Source organism: Mobula birostris, chromosome 25 (genome assembly GCF_030028105.1).
Source record: "Mobula birostris isolate sMobBir1 chromosome 25, sMobBir1.hap1, whole genome shotgun sequence".
Lineage (NCBI taxonomy): Eukaryota > Metazoa > Chordata > Chondrichthyes > Myliobatiformes > Myliobatidae > Mobula > Mobula birostris.
In genome coordinates, this window is record NC_092394.1 from 50,664,577 (window position 1) to 50,683,200 (window position 18,624).

General features: G+C 41.5%; 1 protein-coding gene across 2 annotated transcripts in view; it reads left to right on the plus strand.

Annotated features, from left to right (window-relative positions):
• Positions 1 to 18,624, plus strand: part of rfc2 (replication factor C (activator 1) 2) — a 55,749-nt gene that overhangs the window by 1,611 nt on the left and 35,514 nt on the right. For both annotated transcript variants that reach the window (XM_072243496.1, XM_072243495.1), the window contains exon 2: positions 10,403 to 10,472. In XM_072243496.1, coding sequence (XP_072099597.1) covers positions 10,403 to 10,472 — 70 coding nt within the window. The remainder of the gene's footprint in view (positions 1 to 10,402; positions 10,473 to 18,624) is intronic.

An 18,624-nucleotide genomic window follows, 5' to 3' on the forward strand; every position in this document is an offset into this window, starting at 1 on the left:
GGCTGATATCTCCCATGCTTCATTTCCTTTCTGTGACATTTCATTATCGCCCTCGAGGCCCTGATCTTGCCAAAATTTATCTATGTCTTTAAAGATGTAGCATCCACATCCCTTTGGCATGGAGGGTTCCGGGGATTCACTACTCTGTGAAAAGAAATTCCCACATACCTCAGTTTTAAATGACTGCCTTCTTGTCTTGAAACTATGCCTCCTGGTTTGAAATTCTCCCATTAGTGGAAACATCAGTTTCTTCTCTGTTAAGTCCGCATTACATTTTGTATATTTCAATAAGATCACTCCTCATTCTTCTCAACTTCAAGGAGTATAGGTCCAACTTCTTCAGCCATTTATGATGATACAGTACACCACCTTCCTGTCTGATTTCTTTCCACCCCTACAGAGTCTCAAAATTGACATGGATCTGCAATATTCTGAACATTTGAGAATCTGAAACTGGATAGAGAATAAACTCCAGAGTTTAATAAAGTAGTTCCAAGTTGGTTCAGTTATTGGACTGTTATCCTGAAACCCCGTTTCCTAATTTGGGGCTGTCCTGCTAGAGGAAACAGCAGCTCTCAATCCATCTTGGATTTCTCACCACTTACTTAAAAGCCTGTTTTACTCTGTCTCACTCGACTGATGTCAAGAAGTTATTTCTCCCCATCGTTAGAGAAGCGTAGACAGAAATGCAGATTTCATTTCCAAGGGTGGAATTCTTTACTCTAGGGAATTCTGGACTATGTTGGAATAAGGAGTTCTGGGAACAGGCGGGAAAGTGGGGCTGAAGCAAAGTGACCTCCACCATCATCTAATTAAACGTCTGCTGTGGAGTTGGAAGTCCACCCACACCATTTTTTAATATGAAAATTATGATAATTCTCTCTTCTCATAATCAATCTAGTCCTTCTATGTTGCACCAAGATACATTTATGTTTCCTTGGATAAAGAGACAAAAAATATTTACCCTCCCTCCCCCACATTTTAATTCTGACTTCTGCCCCCTTCCTTTCCAATCCTGATAAAGCACTTTGGCTTGAAATGTCTATTTGTTTCCCTCCATAAATGCTCCATGAGTTGCTGAGTTCCTCCAGCATTTTGTGTGTTGATCAAAAGCACAATTTAATCTATTTTGCTTGGTGCAGTTTTGCCAAAACAATGTTGAATTGAAATAATGTATCCTTTTGGACTATTCTGCTTGCAATAAAGGCCCATGTACTGATAAAATTGGTGTTGTGCTAGTCATATTTGCAAAAAGCACTACTGGATTTTTTTTGTGACAGATTTTATAAGTACAGGAGTAGGATTGAGGGTAGTAATCCCCTGTACCTTACTGTGTAGTAAGCAGCTTCCCAAAGGTGATTCACAAGGACATTGTCAAACAAATATTGACTTCATCTCACACAAGAATGGACCTTTAATGAAGCATATCTTTGACAGCAAGTAAATGCAAGAAATATTTTAAAGTTGTAAAGAAGGCTTCAAAAATAAAAATTGATAAATACGGTCAAATTAAAGAGTATCATTTAAATAAACTTCCCGTGTGTCAGCCAGTTTTGTGGTTTTGTACGGCAGGTATTGTTCTCACACTTCTAATTGTTTCTTGTCAAGCCACTCCTGCAGCTCGTAGCTCTGTCAGTGCACCACGGCGAAGCCGTCTTGGATCTTGCTGAAAGGGCACGTTTGGACCAGGTGGAGGATGTTCTGGGTTGGGGCACCACAGGGACAAGCTTCAGTTTGTCGGGCGCCCGATCTGTATAATGTTTGCGCTCTTTTGGCCTGTCGACTTCAGAGTCTATTTGCAGCTGTCCAGTTTTCTCTGGTAGCTGTAGTAAAGCCCAGGAGGAGTGAGATGGATTCGTCGATTAGATCTCTGCTGGGGTGGGGGGAGGTGTGGGATGGCATGTTGGTATGCCGGTATTAGTGCCATTCATTGTGTTTGTCATAGGAGTCGAGGTTTTTCAAGTTGTAGAAAGGTTTTCAGGATTTGCGTCGGGAAGTTGGAGGAGCATTTTCGATGAGTTTATGAACTGGAATTTTGCAGGGCATATTTTGGATATGCTTGTGGAATTCTGCTGAATCTGCTCTTCTACACATCTCTGGGGGTGCTGTTCCACTCAATGTTGGGATCCTTTGGCCAGGTGTGGATTTTAGGGTTCCTGAGATTATTTTCATGGAAGTATGGAGCTGTATACTGATGATGTCTGTGTGAACACTTCTCTCCCAGGTGGGTGCGCAATATTCGGTGACTGAGAAACATAGTGCAGGCTAGATGGGGGGGTTAAAATGTTGAGTTTTAGAAAATGGGATAATGCTCATTATTTTTGAGCATCTGAGGTTATTATGTATTGAATTACTATCTACTACACATTGTTAAAGGTTATGAAATGGAACTTAGTTTTAACTTGCAAGGGGAAATGAATAATTATAGATTGGAATAATCCTGCTGAAGGATCTCGACCTGAAACATCGACTCTTTTCCATAGATGCTGCTTGGCCTGCTGAGTTCCTCCAGCATTTTGTGTGTTGCTTGGGTATGTCTCAGCCGAGTAACAAACTGACTCTGGATAGGATTGACCACTTAATTCCCAGTCCAAATATGGTATTAAATATGTCTACATATGAATTACCAGTGAAACAAAATGTAATATTTGAAAGGTATGTAAATATTGGTGTAGCTTACATTCAATCTTTGAGATAATTTATATTGCACTGGATCTAGTGCCTCTGTTTCCCGTGAGTAGATCATCACCAGGAAATCCCAGGCTAAATATAAATTTGCCAGTACTTGATAAGATGATTTGCCAAACAAGTCTTTGCAAACATTGTGCAGGACCTTTTGCATGAATATAATGTGCTTTTTTTTTTGACGAATATATTCCTTTGTCAATAGCTTTTTCTTCTCTCCTCTCTCCCTATTCCTCATTTAAAAAGTCTTCACTCCTTTTTCCATGTTTTCTGTCATCTCTTTAATTCATTGTGACTTTCTTAGGTCCAAGATTATTGCAGAATGATGCAGTGTTACAATTTGTTTTGATCTAAATCTAAGTTATAGAGAAGTCTTTCAACTTCCTAGTGTTGCACTATCGTGGCTGGAATACCTGTTACTTTATTGTTGGGTCAGAATTCTGGAATTCCCTCCTTGACAGCATTGTGGATTCACCATCAGTCAATGCAGGGATTGCAATATTTCTGTATATAAAAAAAAGAATCTTTTTGAAGCAGCTAGAAATTGGAAATAAATATGGCTATTTGACCTTGCAGATTTGCCTAGATTTGATAGATATATTTAAAACTCTAAACCTACTTGGGTCTGTCTCATCTTCCATTATGTAGGTGTCCTTTGATTTATGAGTTTTTTGCTATACAGTAGCACAATTGATTTTTGAGAGTATTTGTCCCTGCATCACTAAGCCTTTACTGTAACAAAAATCCTTTATGTTAAATGGCAAAGGGAAGACTTGTATCAATATTAGCAACAAGCAACAATAGGAATTGTGCTGAAGCTACATGCTGTTCAGTGGACTGATAATCGTTAAATACAGACTGGACCATCTTAATAGCCAATGAGCCATTAACCTAAAAAAAAGTGGCTTATTGATTAATTATTGATTCAATTGGGTATTGAAAATAATCCTCTGCTGCTTCTAGTAAAATGTTACCTCCGGAAATATGTGGTATGTTAACAAAAGGAAGATGGAGAGGAAGGAAAAGGGTAGGTCAGAAGATCATAAACAAAGACATGGGCCCCTTCATTTAGTGAAGGAAAAAATGAGATTTTATGGCAAGATTTTAAAGAATATGATTGGGAGATTGATGTTGTGAAAGTGCCAATATGATGAAAGGCAGCCATGGCTGATTTAAACATTTCCAAAAATGTGCATTGTACATAATGCTTGTTTGTATTGCAGATATTGTGATGACAGAATATTTTTTGAAGGGCGTTGAAATGAATCATGGGGAGAGTGCCTTCACTCCTAACAAGTTTAATATGGAAGAGATAGTGAATGTTCTCTCTGCATCCATCTTGGGAGATGAGAGAAGTGACCCAGGCTACAATGAATCCAAAGTCCATCGTGACCTTTTCCTTGGAGATTTTGTCGAGAGTGACCCTAAAGTTAAATATCTCTTAATCTTGCACTCAGAACCTGATTGATCTGAAAGATGTTCAAGTGCCAGACTTTCAATGGTACAGTGCACTAACAAAAACAGTTTAGAAAATAATACCAAATTTCCAAGATGATGCCATGTTTTTCATTCATTCATTAATATTGTGCGAGGAGCACCTTAACAGTGGAGCCTTGTTCATGGTTGACAATGCCCTAACAATCTGGTTGACAACAAAGGTATGGATGGCTTGACAGCATCTTTTTCCTCCCAACACTACTTTGTTGCAAATCATGGACCAGATGCTTCAAGCAGGTCAAGGCTGCAGTGAATGATGCAGCATGTCATTTTGGAGTCAAATGACAATGATGAGCCCACTGTTCAGTAATTTGGATGAGTGCAATATCAACCGTGCCGTGGATTACGTTAATCCCTCTAGGGATCAAATAATTATACCAGTATATGCAGAACATATATGGTGCAATAATAACAGGGTTGTCATGATGAAAGATTTTAATTTCCCCGTTATTGATAGGCATCTTCCTAGAACAAGGGGATTAGATGGGGTGGAGTTTGTTAGGTGTGTTCAGGAAGGTTTCCTGACACGATATGTAGATAAGCCTACAAGAGGAGAGGCTGTACTTGATCTGGTATTGGGAAATGAACCTGCTCAAGTGTCATGTCTCTCTGTGGGAGAGCATTTTGGAGATAGTGATCATAATTCTATCTTCTTTACCACAACATTGGAGAGGGATAGGAACAGACAAGTTAGGAAGGCGTTTAATTGGAGTAAGGGGAAATGAGAAGCTATCAGGCAGGAACTTGGAAGCATAAGTTGGGAACAGATGTTCTCAGGGAAATGTACAGCAGAAATGTGGCAAATGTGCAGGGGATATTTGTGTGGTGTCCTGCATGGGTATGTTCCATTGAGACGGGGAAGGATTGTAGGGTACAAGAACCATGATGTACAAAGGCTGTTGTAAATCTAGTCAAGAAGAAAAGAAAAGCTTATGAAAGATTCAAAATCTAGGTAATGATAGAGATCTAAAAAATTATAAGGCTAGTAAGAAAGAGCTTAAGAATGAAATTAGGAGAGCCCAAGAGTACATGAGAAAGCCTTTGCAAGCAGGATTAAGGAAAAGCCCAAGGCATTCTACAAGTATGTGAAGATCAAGAAGATAATACATGAGTGAATGGGACCAATCAAGTGTGATAGTGGAAAAGTATGTATGGAACTGGAGGAAATAGCAGAGGTACTTCATGAACACTTTGCTTCAGTATTCACTACAGAAAAGAACCTTGGCAAATGTAGGGATGACTTACAGCGGACTGAAAAGTTTGAGCATATAGACGTTAAGAAAGAGCATGTGCTGGAGCTTTTGGAAAGCATCAAGTTGGATAAGTCACCGGGACCAGACGAGATGTACCCCAGGCTACTGTGGGAGACGAGGGAGGAGATTGCTGAGCCTCTGGCAATGATCCTTGCAACATCAATGGGGATGAGAGAGGTTCCGGAGGATTGGAGGGTTGCAGATGTTGTTCCCTTATTCACAAAAGGGAGTCAGGATAGCCCAAGAAATTGTTGACCAGTGAGTCTTAATTCAGTGGCTGGTAAACTGATGAAGAAGATCCTGAGAGGCAGGATTTATGAACATTTGGAGAGGCATAATATGTTTAGGCTTTGTCAAAGGCAGATTGTGCCTTATGAGCCTGATTGAATTTTTTGTGGATGTGACTAAACACATTGAAGGTAGAGCAGTTGATGTAGTGTATATGGATTTCAACAAGGTATTTGATAAGGTACCTCATGCTAGGTTTATTGAGAAAGTAAGGAGGCATGGGATCCAAGGGGACATTGCTTTGTGGATCCAGAATTGGCTTGCCCACAGAAGGCAGAGTGGTTATAGATGGGTCATATTCTGCATGGAGGTCGGTGAGCAGAAGTGTGCCTCAGTGATCTGTTCTGGGACCCTTACTCTTTGTGATTTTTATAAATGACCTGGATGAGGAAGTGGGGGGAATGGGTTAGTGAATTTGCTGATGACACAAAGGTTGAGGGTGTTGTGGATAGTGTGGAAGGCTGTCAGAGGTTACGGCGGGATATTGATAGGATGCAAAACTGGGCTGAGATGTGGCAGGTGGAGTTCAACCCAGATAACTGAGGTTGTTCATTTTGGTAGGTAAAATATGATGGCAGAATATAGTACTAATGGGAAGACTCTTGGCAGTGTGGAGGATCAGAGGGATCTTGGGGTCCGAGTCCATAGGACACTCAAAGCAGCTGTGCAGGTTGACTGTGTGGTTAAGAAGGCATACGGTGCCATGGCCTTCATCAACTATGGGATTGAGTTCAAGAGCCGAGAGGTAATGTTAAAGCTGTATAGGACCCTGGTCAGACCCCACTTGGAGTACTGTGCTCAGTTCTGGTCACCTTACTAAGGGAAGGATGTGGAAACTATAGAAAGGATACAGAGGAGATTTACAAGGATGTTGCTTGGATTGGGGAGCATGCCTTATGAGAACAGGTTGCATGAACTTGGCTTTTTCTCCTTGGAGCGACGGAGGATGAGAGGTGACCTTATTGAAGTGTATAAGATGATGAGAGGCATTGATCGTGTGAATAGTCAGAGGCATTTTTCCCCAGGGCTGAAATGGCTAACATGAGAGGGCACAGTTTTAAAGTGCTTGGAAGTAGGTACAGAGGAGATGTCAGGGGTAAGTTTTTTACGCAGAGAGTGGTGAGTGCGTGGAATGGGCTGCCGGTGACGCTGGTGGAGGCAGATACAATAGGGTCTTTTAAGAGACTCCTGGACAGGTACATGGAGCTTAGAAAAATAGAGGTCTATGGGTAATTTCTAAAGTAAGTACATGTTCAGCACAGCATTGTGGGCTAAGGGCTTGTATTGTGCAGTAGATTTTCTATGTTAACATGGCCAGACTACACCAGGAGTATTGTGCGCAGTTTTGGATATCTCATCGTAGAAAGGATGTGCTGGCATTGGAGAGGATCCCGAGGAGGTTCATGAGAATTATCTTGGGAATGAAAGGGTTAAGAAATGAGGAGCCTTTGATGGCTCTGGGTCTGTACTTGCTGGAATTTAGAAGAAACTGGGAAGGGATCTCATGAAAAGCTATTGAATATTGAAGGTCCCAGATAGTGGATTTGAGAGGATGTTACAGTAATGAGGGAGTCTAGGGCCAGAAGAGACAGCTTCAGAATACAAGGATGTCTCTTTAGAACATAGATGAGGATTTTTTTACTGTAGCCATAGTGTGCTGAATGTGCAGTCCAAGTCATTGGTGGAAGTAAAGTGGAAGTAGCTAGGTTCTTGATTAATAAGGACGTCTGTGTTACTGGATGAAGGCAGGAGAATTGGATTGAGAGGGATAATACCTCAGCCATGACTGAATGGTGGAGCAGACTCGATAGGCTGAATTGACTAATTCTGCTCCGATGTCTTATGGTCTGTGTATGTGTATGATTCTTGTAGATTTACAAACCTGAAAAAGCCTAAAAAGACACTTTTAAATGTTCAAAAAAGGATGGATTTGGTGGAATGTTGTTCTAGAATAACAGGTTGAGATTGCAAATGAGACGGTGGCTCAGATTCTAACACAGAGGTCACAGGTGGAGGAAATGGCCGCCAGCATGGTGTGACCACGTGACAGAAAAAAAGCCGTGATTTGTTGTAAAGTGTTTCATCAAATGAGGAAGAGGGAGCTTTCAAGATGTCCATTGACACCTTGCTTTTGATACTTCTATCAACCACCAAGAAACAATCACAGGAGGAATCATTGCTTTCAACATCATAAACTCTAATTCCCAGAACTATCTTGTCCTCTTATCATAGAGGTATTAGGCAACAGCAAGCAGGAGAATCTGGAACAATCACTGAGCCTGGAGGAGCTGACTGGCTCCAATGGTTTCATTGATTTTACTGAAACTCTAATGAGTGACTGAGAACTTGCTGCTCTGTGGGACTGGATGGGCCCAGAGCTGCTGGAAGTCAACAACACTGTGCTTTAAGCTAGCAGCATGTTAGATTCCGTAAGGGAAGGCTTCATAACCCTCATCTACAAGCAGAAGGGGAAGAGAGATGGTATTAGGAATTGGTGAACCATTTCAATCTTTACTACATTGTAGCCTACAACACCTTGTCCAACGCCATTGCCAACAGGGTCAGTCTTCCCTGGGACAGGTGATCTACCTGGACCAAATCTGTGCTGTACCTGGCAGGAAGATCTTTGACAGCCTTGCGTTACTCTGGGATACCATCGCCTATGCGCAGAACAGGAGGATGGATGTCTGCCTGGTCAGCTTGAATGAGGAGAAACCCTTTGACAGGATATCACACACTTATTTGATGGACGTACTGTCCAAAATGGGCTTTGTGGAGGGGATCAGGAATGGTTTCAACTGCTCTGCATAGACATCTGTAGTGCAGTCCAAATCAAGGGTGAGAAACAGGTGTCTTCCCCGTTTAGCTTAGAGTCCAGCAAGGTTGCCCACTCTCCCCGTCTTGTTTTTCTGCTGTATAGAGCCCCTTTGCCATTGCCATCAGGAAAAACGAGCATAAGAGGGGTGACGTTGCGGGGCAGAAGAGGAACTCAAGTGGAAACCCTCCTCTACATGGATGATATCATCATCTTCTGCTCTGATCTGAGGTTGGTTCACAGATTAATCAGTGCTGACTAGTTTCAGTTGGCATCAGGGGCCAGGGTTAACGGCATGAAGAGCAAGGCTATGCTCTTCAGCAATTGGCATGACTGGTCCAGTGTCCCCTTCACTGTTAGACCAAAGGTGTCTTGCCTGAAGGTGCTCAGGACTTCGTTTGTAGGGGCTAAAGCATGCAACAACAATTGGCCAGTGGATTGGGAAGGTAAATCAGATATTGGTTTGTGGAAAGGACGTTCCCTGTCAACCTGGTCATTAAGTGTGAGCTGTTCTCAGGGCTGCTCTACTTGGCGTAGATGTGGCTCACCCCGTTCCTCCAGCTTGGCAATCAACCAAGTCATCTTCAGGTTCATGTGGTGATCCAAGATGGAGCGTGTTAGATGCCTCCCTAGATAATGGGGGCAAATAAGTACCCAATGTCACCCTCACTCTGATGACCACCATCATGGTTGGCTGCATTAAGCTGTGTGTGGAGCCTAAGAATGTGGACACCAATTACCATTATGTTTTGTGGTCCTATCTGTCCCCAGGATTGTGAAGAATTGGTCTGGCCGTGTTGCCATGCAATGGCCCAGTCAGCTGGACATTGCTGCACTACTTTTCATGGAGAAGTTCTTTTAGACCAACACCTTTGAGCACGTCCATCAGGCATGGTCAGTATGGAATGTCTTGTGGACAGTGCAGGAGAGGGAATCAATAGACACAGTGGATGGTTTGCTGAGCAGACCATCTGGCAGAACACCTCATCACCAGACCTTGCCAATAGTCACCAAGACCTTCACTTGCTGGCAATGAGAGGAGCCCTCCAAGTAAGATCCTTCTGCATGCCTGGACCTGCCTGTGAGATTACTGCAATGGTGACGAGATGGTTGCTCACCTCTTTGGGGACTGGTTTTGCGAAGAAGGTGTGCAGAAAATGAAAGGGCCTGTGTCACAATTATCCCAAGCAGCTGCTTGACAGGGGACTCTCATCTACAGCTGTTCCTCAGAGAATGGACATCGTGTTGCTGGCAGCTCATCAACTCGGTGAAAGATGCCCTTGGTCTGCCTGAAGCTTGTTGATCTGCCAGCACATTGAGATGTTTGTAGAGGAATGCTGCTGACTGACACATTCCAGACTGCAGAGTGTGTGCTGAGGGACACACTGAAGCTAAGTGCAGCCAGTGCAAGAGCTTGGTGAGGAGGGAGCATGGTTTTGGGGAGGGGCAGGCCAGGTTGGATTTGGAAGCCCCTCATCTATTGTAGTAGTGTACCACCCCATGGGGCTACATGAGTTGCAACGGGCCTATTGGTTTTAAGGAATTTAATAGAACAGTAGCGAAGTATTGACTATGAACATAAGAATGTAAAGGCACTGAATGGTTTATTTTGTAAATAATGCATAAATTTAGTTTATTTTGATATAAAAAATCTTTATCTGTTGACTTGATACACCTTCAATAAGTTTCCTCAGTCTCTTTTCATTATTTCTCAAGTCCCCAAATTCCTTTAAAAAACAATCAGTGTGATTTGCTTTGTGAAGTTTTTTTTTAAAACATCAACTTAAAAAAAATTGTCAAAAGACAATCATATCAAGCTGTCAATCTTGGATTTTAAGCTACTATGATTTTTCTTTGTTTACAGGGTTGAGAAGTACAGACCTTTGAAACTGAGTGAAGTAGTGGGGAATGAAGAAACAGTCAGTCGGCTGGAGGTAATTTTCTCGCATTTTTCTGCAGTGTTTAAAGTCAAATGTGTCTTGACTGGTTGAGAACTTGATGAGCGAGGAAGAAACGAGGCTACATTTGACGGACAAGGAAATTGATTTATTATTGTCAAATGTATCGAGATACAGTGAACAACTGTTTTTACATTCTACCCATACAGATACTTTCATTACAACAGTACTACCTTTGTACAGGGGAAAACAATAACAATGCAGAATAAAATGTTACAGTGCAGGCATACAATAAGGTGCAAGGCCATGATGAGGTAGATCAAGAGATCAAGTGTCCATCTTATCGTACAAGAGGACTATTCAGTAGACCTATAACAACGGGATAGAAGTTGTCCTTGATCCATGCATTCAGGTTTTTCCTGTGTGATGACGGGGAGAAGAGAGAACGTCCAGGCTGGTTGGGTCTTTGGTTATACTGGCTACTTTACTAAGGTAGCGAAAAGTGTATAGAGTCCATGGGTGGTAGGCTAGTTTTTGCGATATGGAAGCTATGCTGAGAATTTGAGCAGTTTACAACACAATTGAAAAGCAGAATCGCGAGCGTAATAATCTCCCAGTTACGACAGAGGAGCAGGAGGTTGTGGAGTGAGTTGGAGACAGTTCCTTGTGGACTTTATGCACCAATCTTAAAAGGCGAGCACAGCCTGTCTGGACTTGTCTGCAGAGCAGATCACTTGGGTTAACAGTAAGTAGGGCTAATTAGCAAACACTGACTTATTTATTTTTATTTTTTTAAGCGGGGTTTGAGTGGAGTGGCCATTGTTGGAACAGCCATTGTGTTAAGAATGGTCAGGCTTTGGCTCAATAGGCTATGGCAAGAACATTTGCTGGCTAAAACGTAAGTTTCAGAAGGTATAAGCATAACAGGTGTAGACAAGATGGTAGTTCAGGCAGTGAAATGCTCCTCCTGTGAGAAGTGGGTTTTCAGGATACCCAATGGATTTCCTGGTGAGAACATTCCCAGGAAGTGTACCCTGTTTGTTTTGTAACTCCAAAACATAAAACTAGTTGAAAGCAAAAACAAGGAGCTGGAATGCATGTCTTACTTGTGTTTTTACTTTACATGAGGCGTGCATGCTAGCACATTTGTCATTCATGTACTTTTGTATGCATCTCCCGCAATGCATTATGTAAGCAACAAAGAATGCTTAATGAAACAATATATTTACATTATTACTCTAGTATTACTGAGATATTAAATGCACAACACACCCAAATTCAGTTCCTTGCTGACAAGGTGAAAGAAATGGAATTAGAGCTAGGTATACTTAGAACAATCCCGGAGGCTGTATGTTTCATAGATGAGTCTTTTACTGAGGTGGTTACACCTGGAGTGCAGGCTTCAGACAACAGATGGATGACCAGCAGGAGAAGTGAGGGGAGTAAGCAGGCAGTGCAGGGTTCCCCTGTGCTTATTTCCCTCAGCAACAGGTGTGCTCCTTGGTCAGGTGGGAATGACCTATCAGCGCACTGCAGCAGCTGGCCCAGTGGCACTGCGACAGGCTCAGCAAGCAAGGGTAAAGTCAGGCAGAGCAGTAGTGATAGGAGACTCAATAGGGGGATAGACAAGAGATTCTGTGGCTGCAAAAGAGAAGCCAGGATGGTGTGTTGCCTCTCAGGTGCGAGGGTCAAGGATGTATGAGTGGCTCATGGGGGAGGGCGAACAGCCAGAGCTTGTGGTGCACACTAGCACCAGAAACAGGTAGGAAGAGGTCCTGCTCAGTAAGTATCGAATTGGGGAAGAGGCTGAAGAGAAGGATCTCCAAAGTAGTAATTTCTGGGTTACTCCCAGTTCCACATGCTTGTCAGGACAGGAATAGGATGATGAAGCAGATGAATGAGTGGCTGAGGAAGGGGTGCAGAGCCAGGGTTTCAGATTTCTGGATCATTAGAATTTCTTCTGGAAAGCTGTGACCTATACAAAAAGGACAGCTTGCACTTGAACCCAAGGGGGATCAATATCCTTGAAGGCAGATTTGCTTGAGCTGTTGGGGAGGGTTTAAACTGAGTTGACAGGGTGATTAGAACCGGAGTGATAGGGTTGAGGACGCGGCAGTTGCTGTGGAAGTCGATACATAGTGTAATGGGACTGTGAGGATGGTCAGGCAGTGGGTTGAGGTGAAATGTGACATGGAGGCAAAATCAAAAAGAGTGAAGAATACAGGACTGAAGGTATTTTAATGTGCATAGTGTACGGAACAGGATAGATGATCTTGTAGCACAGTTAATGATCGGCAGATATGATGTGAACATCACTGAGACATTGCTGAAAGAAGCTTGTAGTTGGGAGCTTAACATCCAAGGATGCACCTTGTATCGAAAGGGCGGGCACGCAGTCATAAGGGTTGGGGTGGCTCTGTTGGTTAAAAAAAAAAGTGAAATCAAATCCTTCGAAAGAGGTGACGTAGATACAGAAAATGTAGAATCCTTGTGAGTAAAGTTAAGAAATGGAAGAGTAAAAAGACCCTGATGGGAGTTACATACAGGTCTCCTGAACAGTAGCCTCGATGTGGGATATAAATTTCAATAAGAAATAGAAAAGGCATGTTATAAAGGCAATGTTATAAAAGCAATGGCTGAAGTTTCTGGGAAAATCTGGAATGCGCAGGACAGATACATCCCAAAGAAGATGTATTCTACAGGGAGGATGAGGCAACTGTGTCCTGGATCATCTGGACAGTAAAGGTGCATATATCAGGTTACTCTTCATTGACTGCGGCTTGGCATTCAATGCTATCATTCTCTCAAAACTAATCAATAAGCTTTAAGCCTTAGACCTCTTTGTGCAACTGGATTCTCAATTTTCTCACTTGCTGACCCTAGTCAGTTCAGATTGGCAACCGCATCTCCCCCACAATCTCCTTCAGCATAGGTGTACCACAAGGCCGTGTGCTTAGCCCTCTCTCTACTCACTTTATACTTATGACTGTGAGGCTAAGCATAGCTTCAATGCCATATTTAAGTCTGCTAACAATACCACTGTTGTTGGCTGAATCAATGGTGGTGATGAATCAGCATTTAGGAGGGAGATTGAATATCTGGCTGTGGCGCCATAACGGCCTCTCACTCATTGTCAGCAAGACCAAGGAGGTGGTTATTGACTTCAGGAGGAAGAAACTGGAGGTTCATGAGGCAGTGCTGAATGGAGGATCAGAGATGGAGGGGGGATCAGCAACTTTAATTTCCTCAGTGTTATCGTTTCAGAGGACCTGTCCTGACCCAGCACGAAAGTGTAATTACAAAGAAAATACAGCAGCATCTCTACTTCCTTAGTTTACAAATATTTAGCATGACACCTAAAACTTTGACAAACTACTATAGATGTATGGTGGAGAGTATATTGACTGGCTGCATTACAGCCTGGCAAGGAAACACCAATGCCCTTGAAAGGAAACTTCTTTAAAAAAAATAGTGGATACGGCCCAGTCCATCATGGATAAAGCCCTTCCCACCATTGAACACCTCTACATGGAGCATTGTCACAAGAAAGCAGCATCCATCATCCATCCAGGATGTGCTCTCTCCTTACTGCTGCCACCAGGAAGAATGTATAGAAGCCTCAGGACTCAAACCATTAGATTCAGGAACAGTTATTACCCTTTTACCATTAGGCTCTTGAACCAAAGGGGATAACTTCACTTACCCCATCACTGAACTGTTTCCACAACCTATCACTTTCAAGGACTCTTTATCTCCTGTTCTTGATATTTATAGCTTATTTATTTATTATTAATTTTTCATTCTTTTTGTATTTGCACATTTGGTTGTCTTTTTCACACTGGCACCCTGTCAGTGCTGTCTTTCATTGATTCTATTATGGTTATAGGATTTATTGAGATTTGTCCGCAAGGAAATTAATATCAGTGTTGTAGAAAAATGTCTGGTTCAAAGGTAGATGTGAAAGAAATACATAGGGACTGATTCATGTGGCACTGGCAGCAGCTATTGTGGAAGAGGGCTGTTATGTTGGGGCAGGGTTTCTTTGGACTGCTGGTACCCTTTTCCTGGCAAATTATTTTACTAGGGTTACTCACAGGAACTTCAACCAATTAGAGGGGGGTGAACTGGATGCTTAATAAGTCAAAGAAAGTGTGAATGAGTAGTGGCACAATGTAGTAAAGGGTGAATGGAGATCAAATTGTGACTGAAAGGGTAGAAATTCAAACCAGCGTAAACAAAAAAAATTGATATCAAAGATGAGGGCTTTAATCTGAAAGTACATAACATTTGCAACCAGGTAGATAAGTTGAGGGCATGTGGATGAATGAAAAATGGATGGCTATGTGGGAGGGAAGGGTTAGATTGATTTTTGAGTAGGTTAAAAGGTCAGCATATCATTGTGGGCTGAAGGGCCTGTACTGAACTGTAGTGTTCTATGTTCTAAATATAAATGAATGAATTTGATTTAATAACTATTGGAGAGATGTGATTACAAGGTGACCCATACTAGGAACTTGGTCTTTCAGTTTATTTGATATCCCAAAAATGGGCAAGAAGTGGTTGATAGTGTTTTTAAGTAAGAAAAGTGATACCATGCTGGTGAGTAGTGAGTATAAATGCGTTGTTTTGTGGTGTGCAATTGGTTTGAATAGAAATATGGAAGAACAGAGAAAAGGTGTCACTGTTGAGATTGGCCATAGACTTTCAATATATTGACCTGTAATAGGATGAAGCTAAATGGGAAATGGAAGGCACAGGAAGGATATACAATTAATCTAAGTGATTTTAAACTGTGCACTGATTGAACTAGCATAGCAAAGGCTCTGTGAGAGGAATTTATGAGGTATTTAGGAGATATTTCTTGGAGTAATGTGTTGGAGAACTCACCTGGAAACAGATTATTTTATATTTTGTCACACTAAATGAAGTAGATCTTGTTAGCAAGGAAACTACAGAGTAATGATCATAACATGGTAGAGTCAAGATACACTTTGAGAGTGATCAAGACAGTTTAAAACGAGTGTCCTCAAATTAATTGTTGGCTAAAATGAGCTGGGACAATAAGCTGACAGAGAAGTCTGTAGAAGAGTGGTGCCAGATACTTGAAAAGCTATTGTATGATTCTAGGTAAAAAATTTATATCAATCAAAAAAGAGGTACTTATTGAGGGAAAAGTGTTTGTAGTTAATATTAAAATAAATTAAGGAAATACCAGACAATGAGTTCTATAGATTCACCACCCTCTGGCTAAAGAAATTCCTCCTCATCTTTGTTCTAGATCAGGGGTAGGCAACCTTAAGCACAAATGATTTTCTAGCATGCGTTATTCATTAATTTGAGGCAAAACATAACTAGATGTATTTAAATGGATAATTCCCATATTTCAAGTTTTTTCTGGCATTTACCTGGCCCACCATCTGCTCATTAATACGCAATCTGGCCCACAGAGGCAAAAAGGTTGCTGACCCCTGTTCTAGATGGGCATTGTTCTGTTCTAAGGCTGAGCTGTCTGGGCCTAGACTGGCATTATTTGAAACTACATGTCCACTTTATCGAGGCCTTTCAATATTTGGTAGGTTTCAATGAGATCACCCCATATTCTTCTAAACTCCAGTGAATACATGACCAGAGCCATCAAATATTCCTGATAAGTTGACCCTTTCATATCTGGGATCATTCTTGTAATCCTCCTGTGGATCCTCAACAATGCCAGTGCATCCTTTCTTGGATATGGGGCCTGGGTCTTCACAGTGGAGGACATTACAAGCATCTCCAGGATAACACATGGGTTATCTTCAAATAGAAAAGAAGAGCTTGCAACAATCCTTAATAAGGACAAAATCTTGGAAAAACGAATAAGGCGACATGTAGTGTACCAGTTAATGTAACACTATTACAGCACCAGTGACTTTTGGTCAATTCTGCTGTCTGCAAGACGTTTGTACCATCTCCCTGTGTAGGTTAACCTTAGTAGGTTATTGAGCTGAAGGGCCTTTTACTGTGTTGTATCTCTAAATAAAATATTTAAAAAATGGGACTAAAAGTAGACAAGTTGCCAGAATTTTATAGCCTGATTCCCAAGACATTAAAGGAAGTGGGTGCAAAGATAGAACTATTGGTTGAAATTTGCATTCTGGGGACATATCAGCAATTCGAATACCACAACTGTGCTTGTTTTGAATTGTGCAAACCATCGGCTACTTAGTTTAACTTGTGTTGGGAAGGTGCTGAAGTTTATAATCAGGGAAGATATAGCCATTAGAATAGCTTAAAGTAATCAAATCACATCAATGTGGTTTAATGAAAGGAAAATCAATAGTACTAAGTGCTAGCAAGGACACACCTGCTGTACTGTGTGCAGTTTTGGCTCTTATTTTAATAGATATATTAGCATTAGAGACAGTCCCAAAGAAACAGAATTAGTCACTAGAGCAAGTGTAAAGATATTTAAGAAGGTAAGCAAATAGTTGGAAAAAGCAAACGGTGTTATGGATCAAATAACTTTAATTCTCCGTACTTCATCAAAACTCAAATGGGGAAAAATGATTGAAGTTTATATGTGGGCGTCTTGAAGATATTTGACCAAGTAGGTTCTATATAATATTTGTTAAAGTTTTTCAAAAAAAAAATCGCTGGAAATCTGTAAAGGTTATTCTGTTGTTTAAGAAGGGAAAAAGATGACAAAGAAAAACAGCTAACTATAGGCGTGTAAGCATAATATTGTATTAGTAAGCTGCCTGGATCATTTAGAGAAGCTTAAAGTAATCAAAGTAAGTCAACATGGCTTTGTAAATTATACTTGACAACTTACCAGAATTCTGCAAGGTTGCAAGAGCAGAGATGACAGCCGGGAACTTGTACATGTTGTAAATTTGGAATTTTGGAAGGCAGTTGACAAACCGTCATGTGAAATGTGATGTATAAGATCTCATGACATTAGAAGTGTGTTAGTGTGAATTCCAGATTGGTTATCAAATAGAAGGTAGGGAAGGAAAATATAAGGGTCTTTTTCATGCTGGAATGATGTAACCAGTAGATGCTCCAAGTTTCACTTTGGCCCTGAATTATTTATGACTTGTGTTGATGGCCTGGATGAGCTGTGATATTTAGAATCTGCAACAGGATAGGGATTGGTTGAGAGAGCAAATGAAACTTGGCAAGTGGAGTTTGAGCAATGCTGTATAGTCATGCACTTCAGTTATAGGCAGATGTAGATGAACAGAGTTATAAAGATCCAAGTGTTCTTGTGCATAAATTGCAAAGAATTAGGCCAGTGCAACAAATGGCATATTGGCCTTTACTGCAAGAAAGTTGGACATTAGAAACTATAAAGTGTTGTACAGGGTACCAGTAAGGCTACATGTGGAGTACTCTGATCAATTTTGTTTCCCTTATTCATGGAAGGCCATACCAGTAATGAAGGTACTCAAACACAGATTTAGTAATGTAATTCTGGAATGGCTGGCTTGTCACAAACGGCTAAACAAAATTCAGTTATGCAGCTTTTGGATTTTGGGAATGAGGGATAATTTTATTGAAACGTAGAAGATCCTAAAAGGGGGCTACAAAAAGAGTGTAGATGTGATTAAAAGAAGACTCCTGAGTGAGTGAGATCGAAGATTTAGGGGGCAGTTATTTAAAAGTGAGGGCTGCAGGGAGGAGGTGGGGAGCCAGCTTCTCGCAGGGGTTGGTGAATCTCTGGAATTCTCTAGCCCAGTGGGCTTGGTGGTTATATCATTTGGAAATTTAAAGAGGAAGGAAGCAGATACATTTTTGGAAGATCAGAGGTCAAATAATGAGGCCAGACTCAGAGTGGAGGAGCAGCACCTCATATTGTGTCTTTCTCCAATATCCAGTAATCTCTCTCTCCTCCTTCCTCCTCCTTTTCTATTCACCATTCTGGTTACCCTCTCACCCTTTCTTCTCACCTACCCCTCTCTCTCTGGTGCCTCTCTTCTTGCCCTTTTTTCCATGATCTACTATCTTCTTCTATCAGATCAATCCTCTTTCAGCCCTTTATCTGTTCCACCTATCCCCCCTCAGCTTCTTGCTTCACCCCCTTCTCTCATCCATCCACCTTCCTTCTCACCTAGTCTCACCTATCACTTGCCAGTTCCTGTACCTCAGTTGCATAAAGTTGATGATTAGTTTGGACATCAGTGAGGTAACAAGGAAGAAAGGTTAGGGA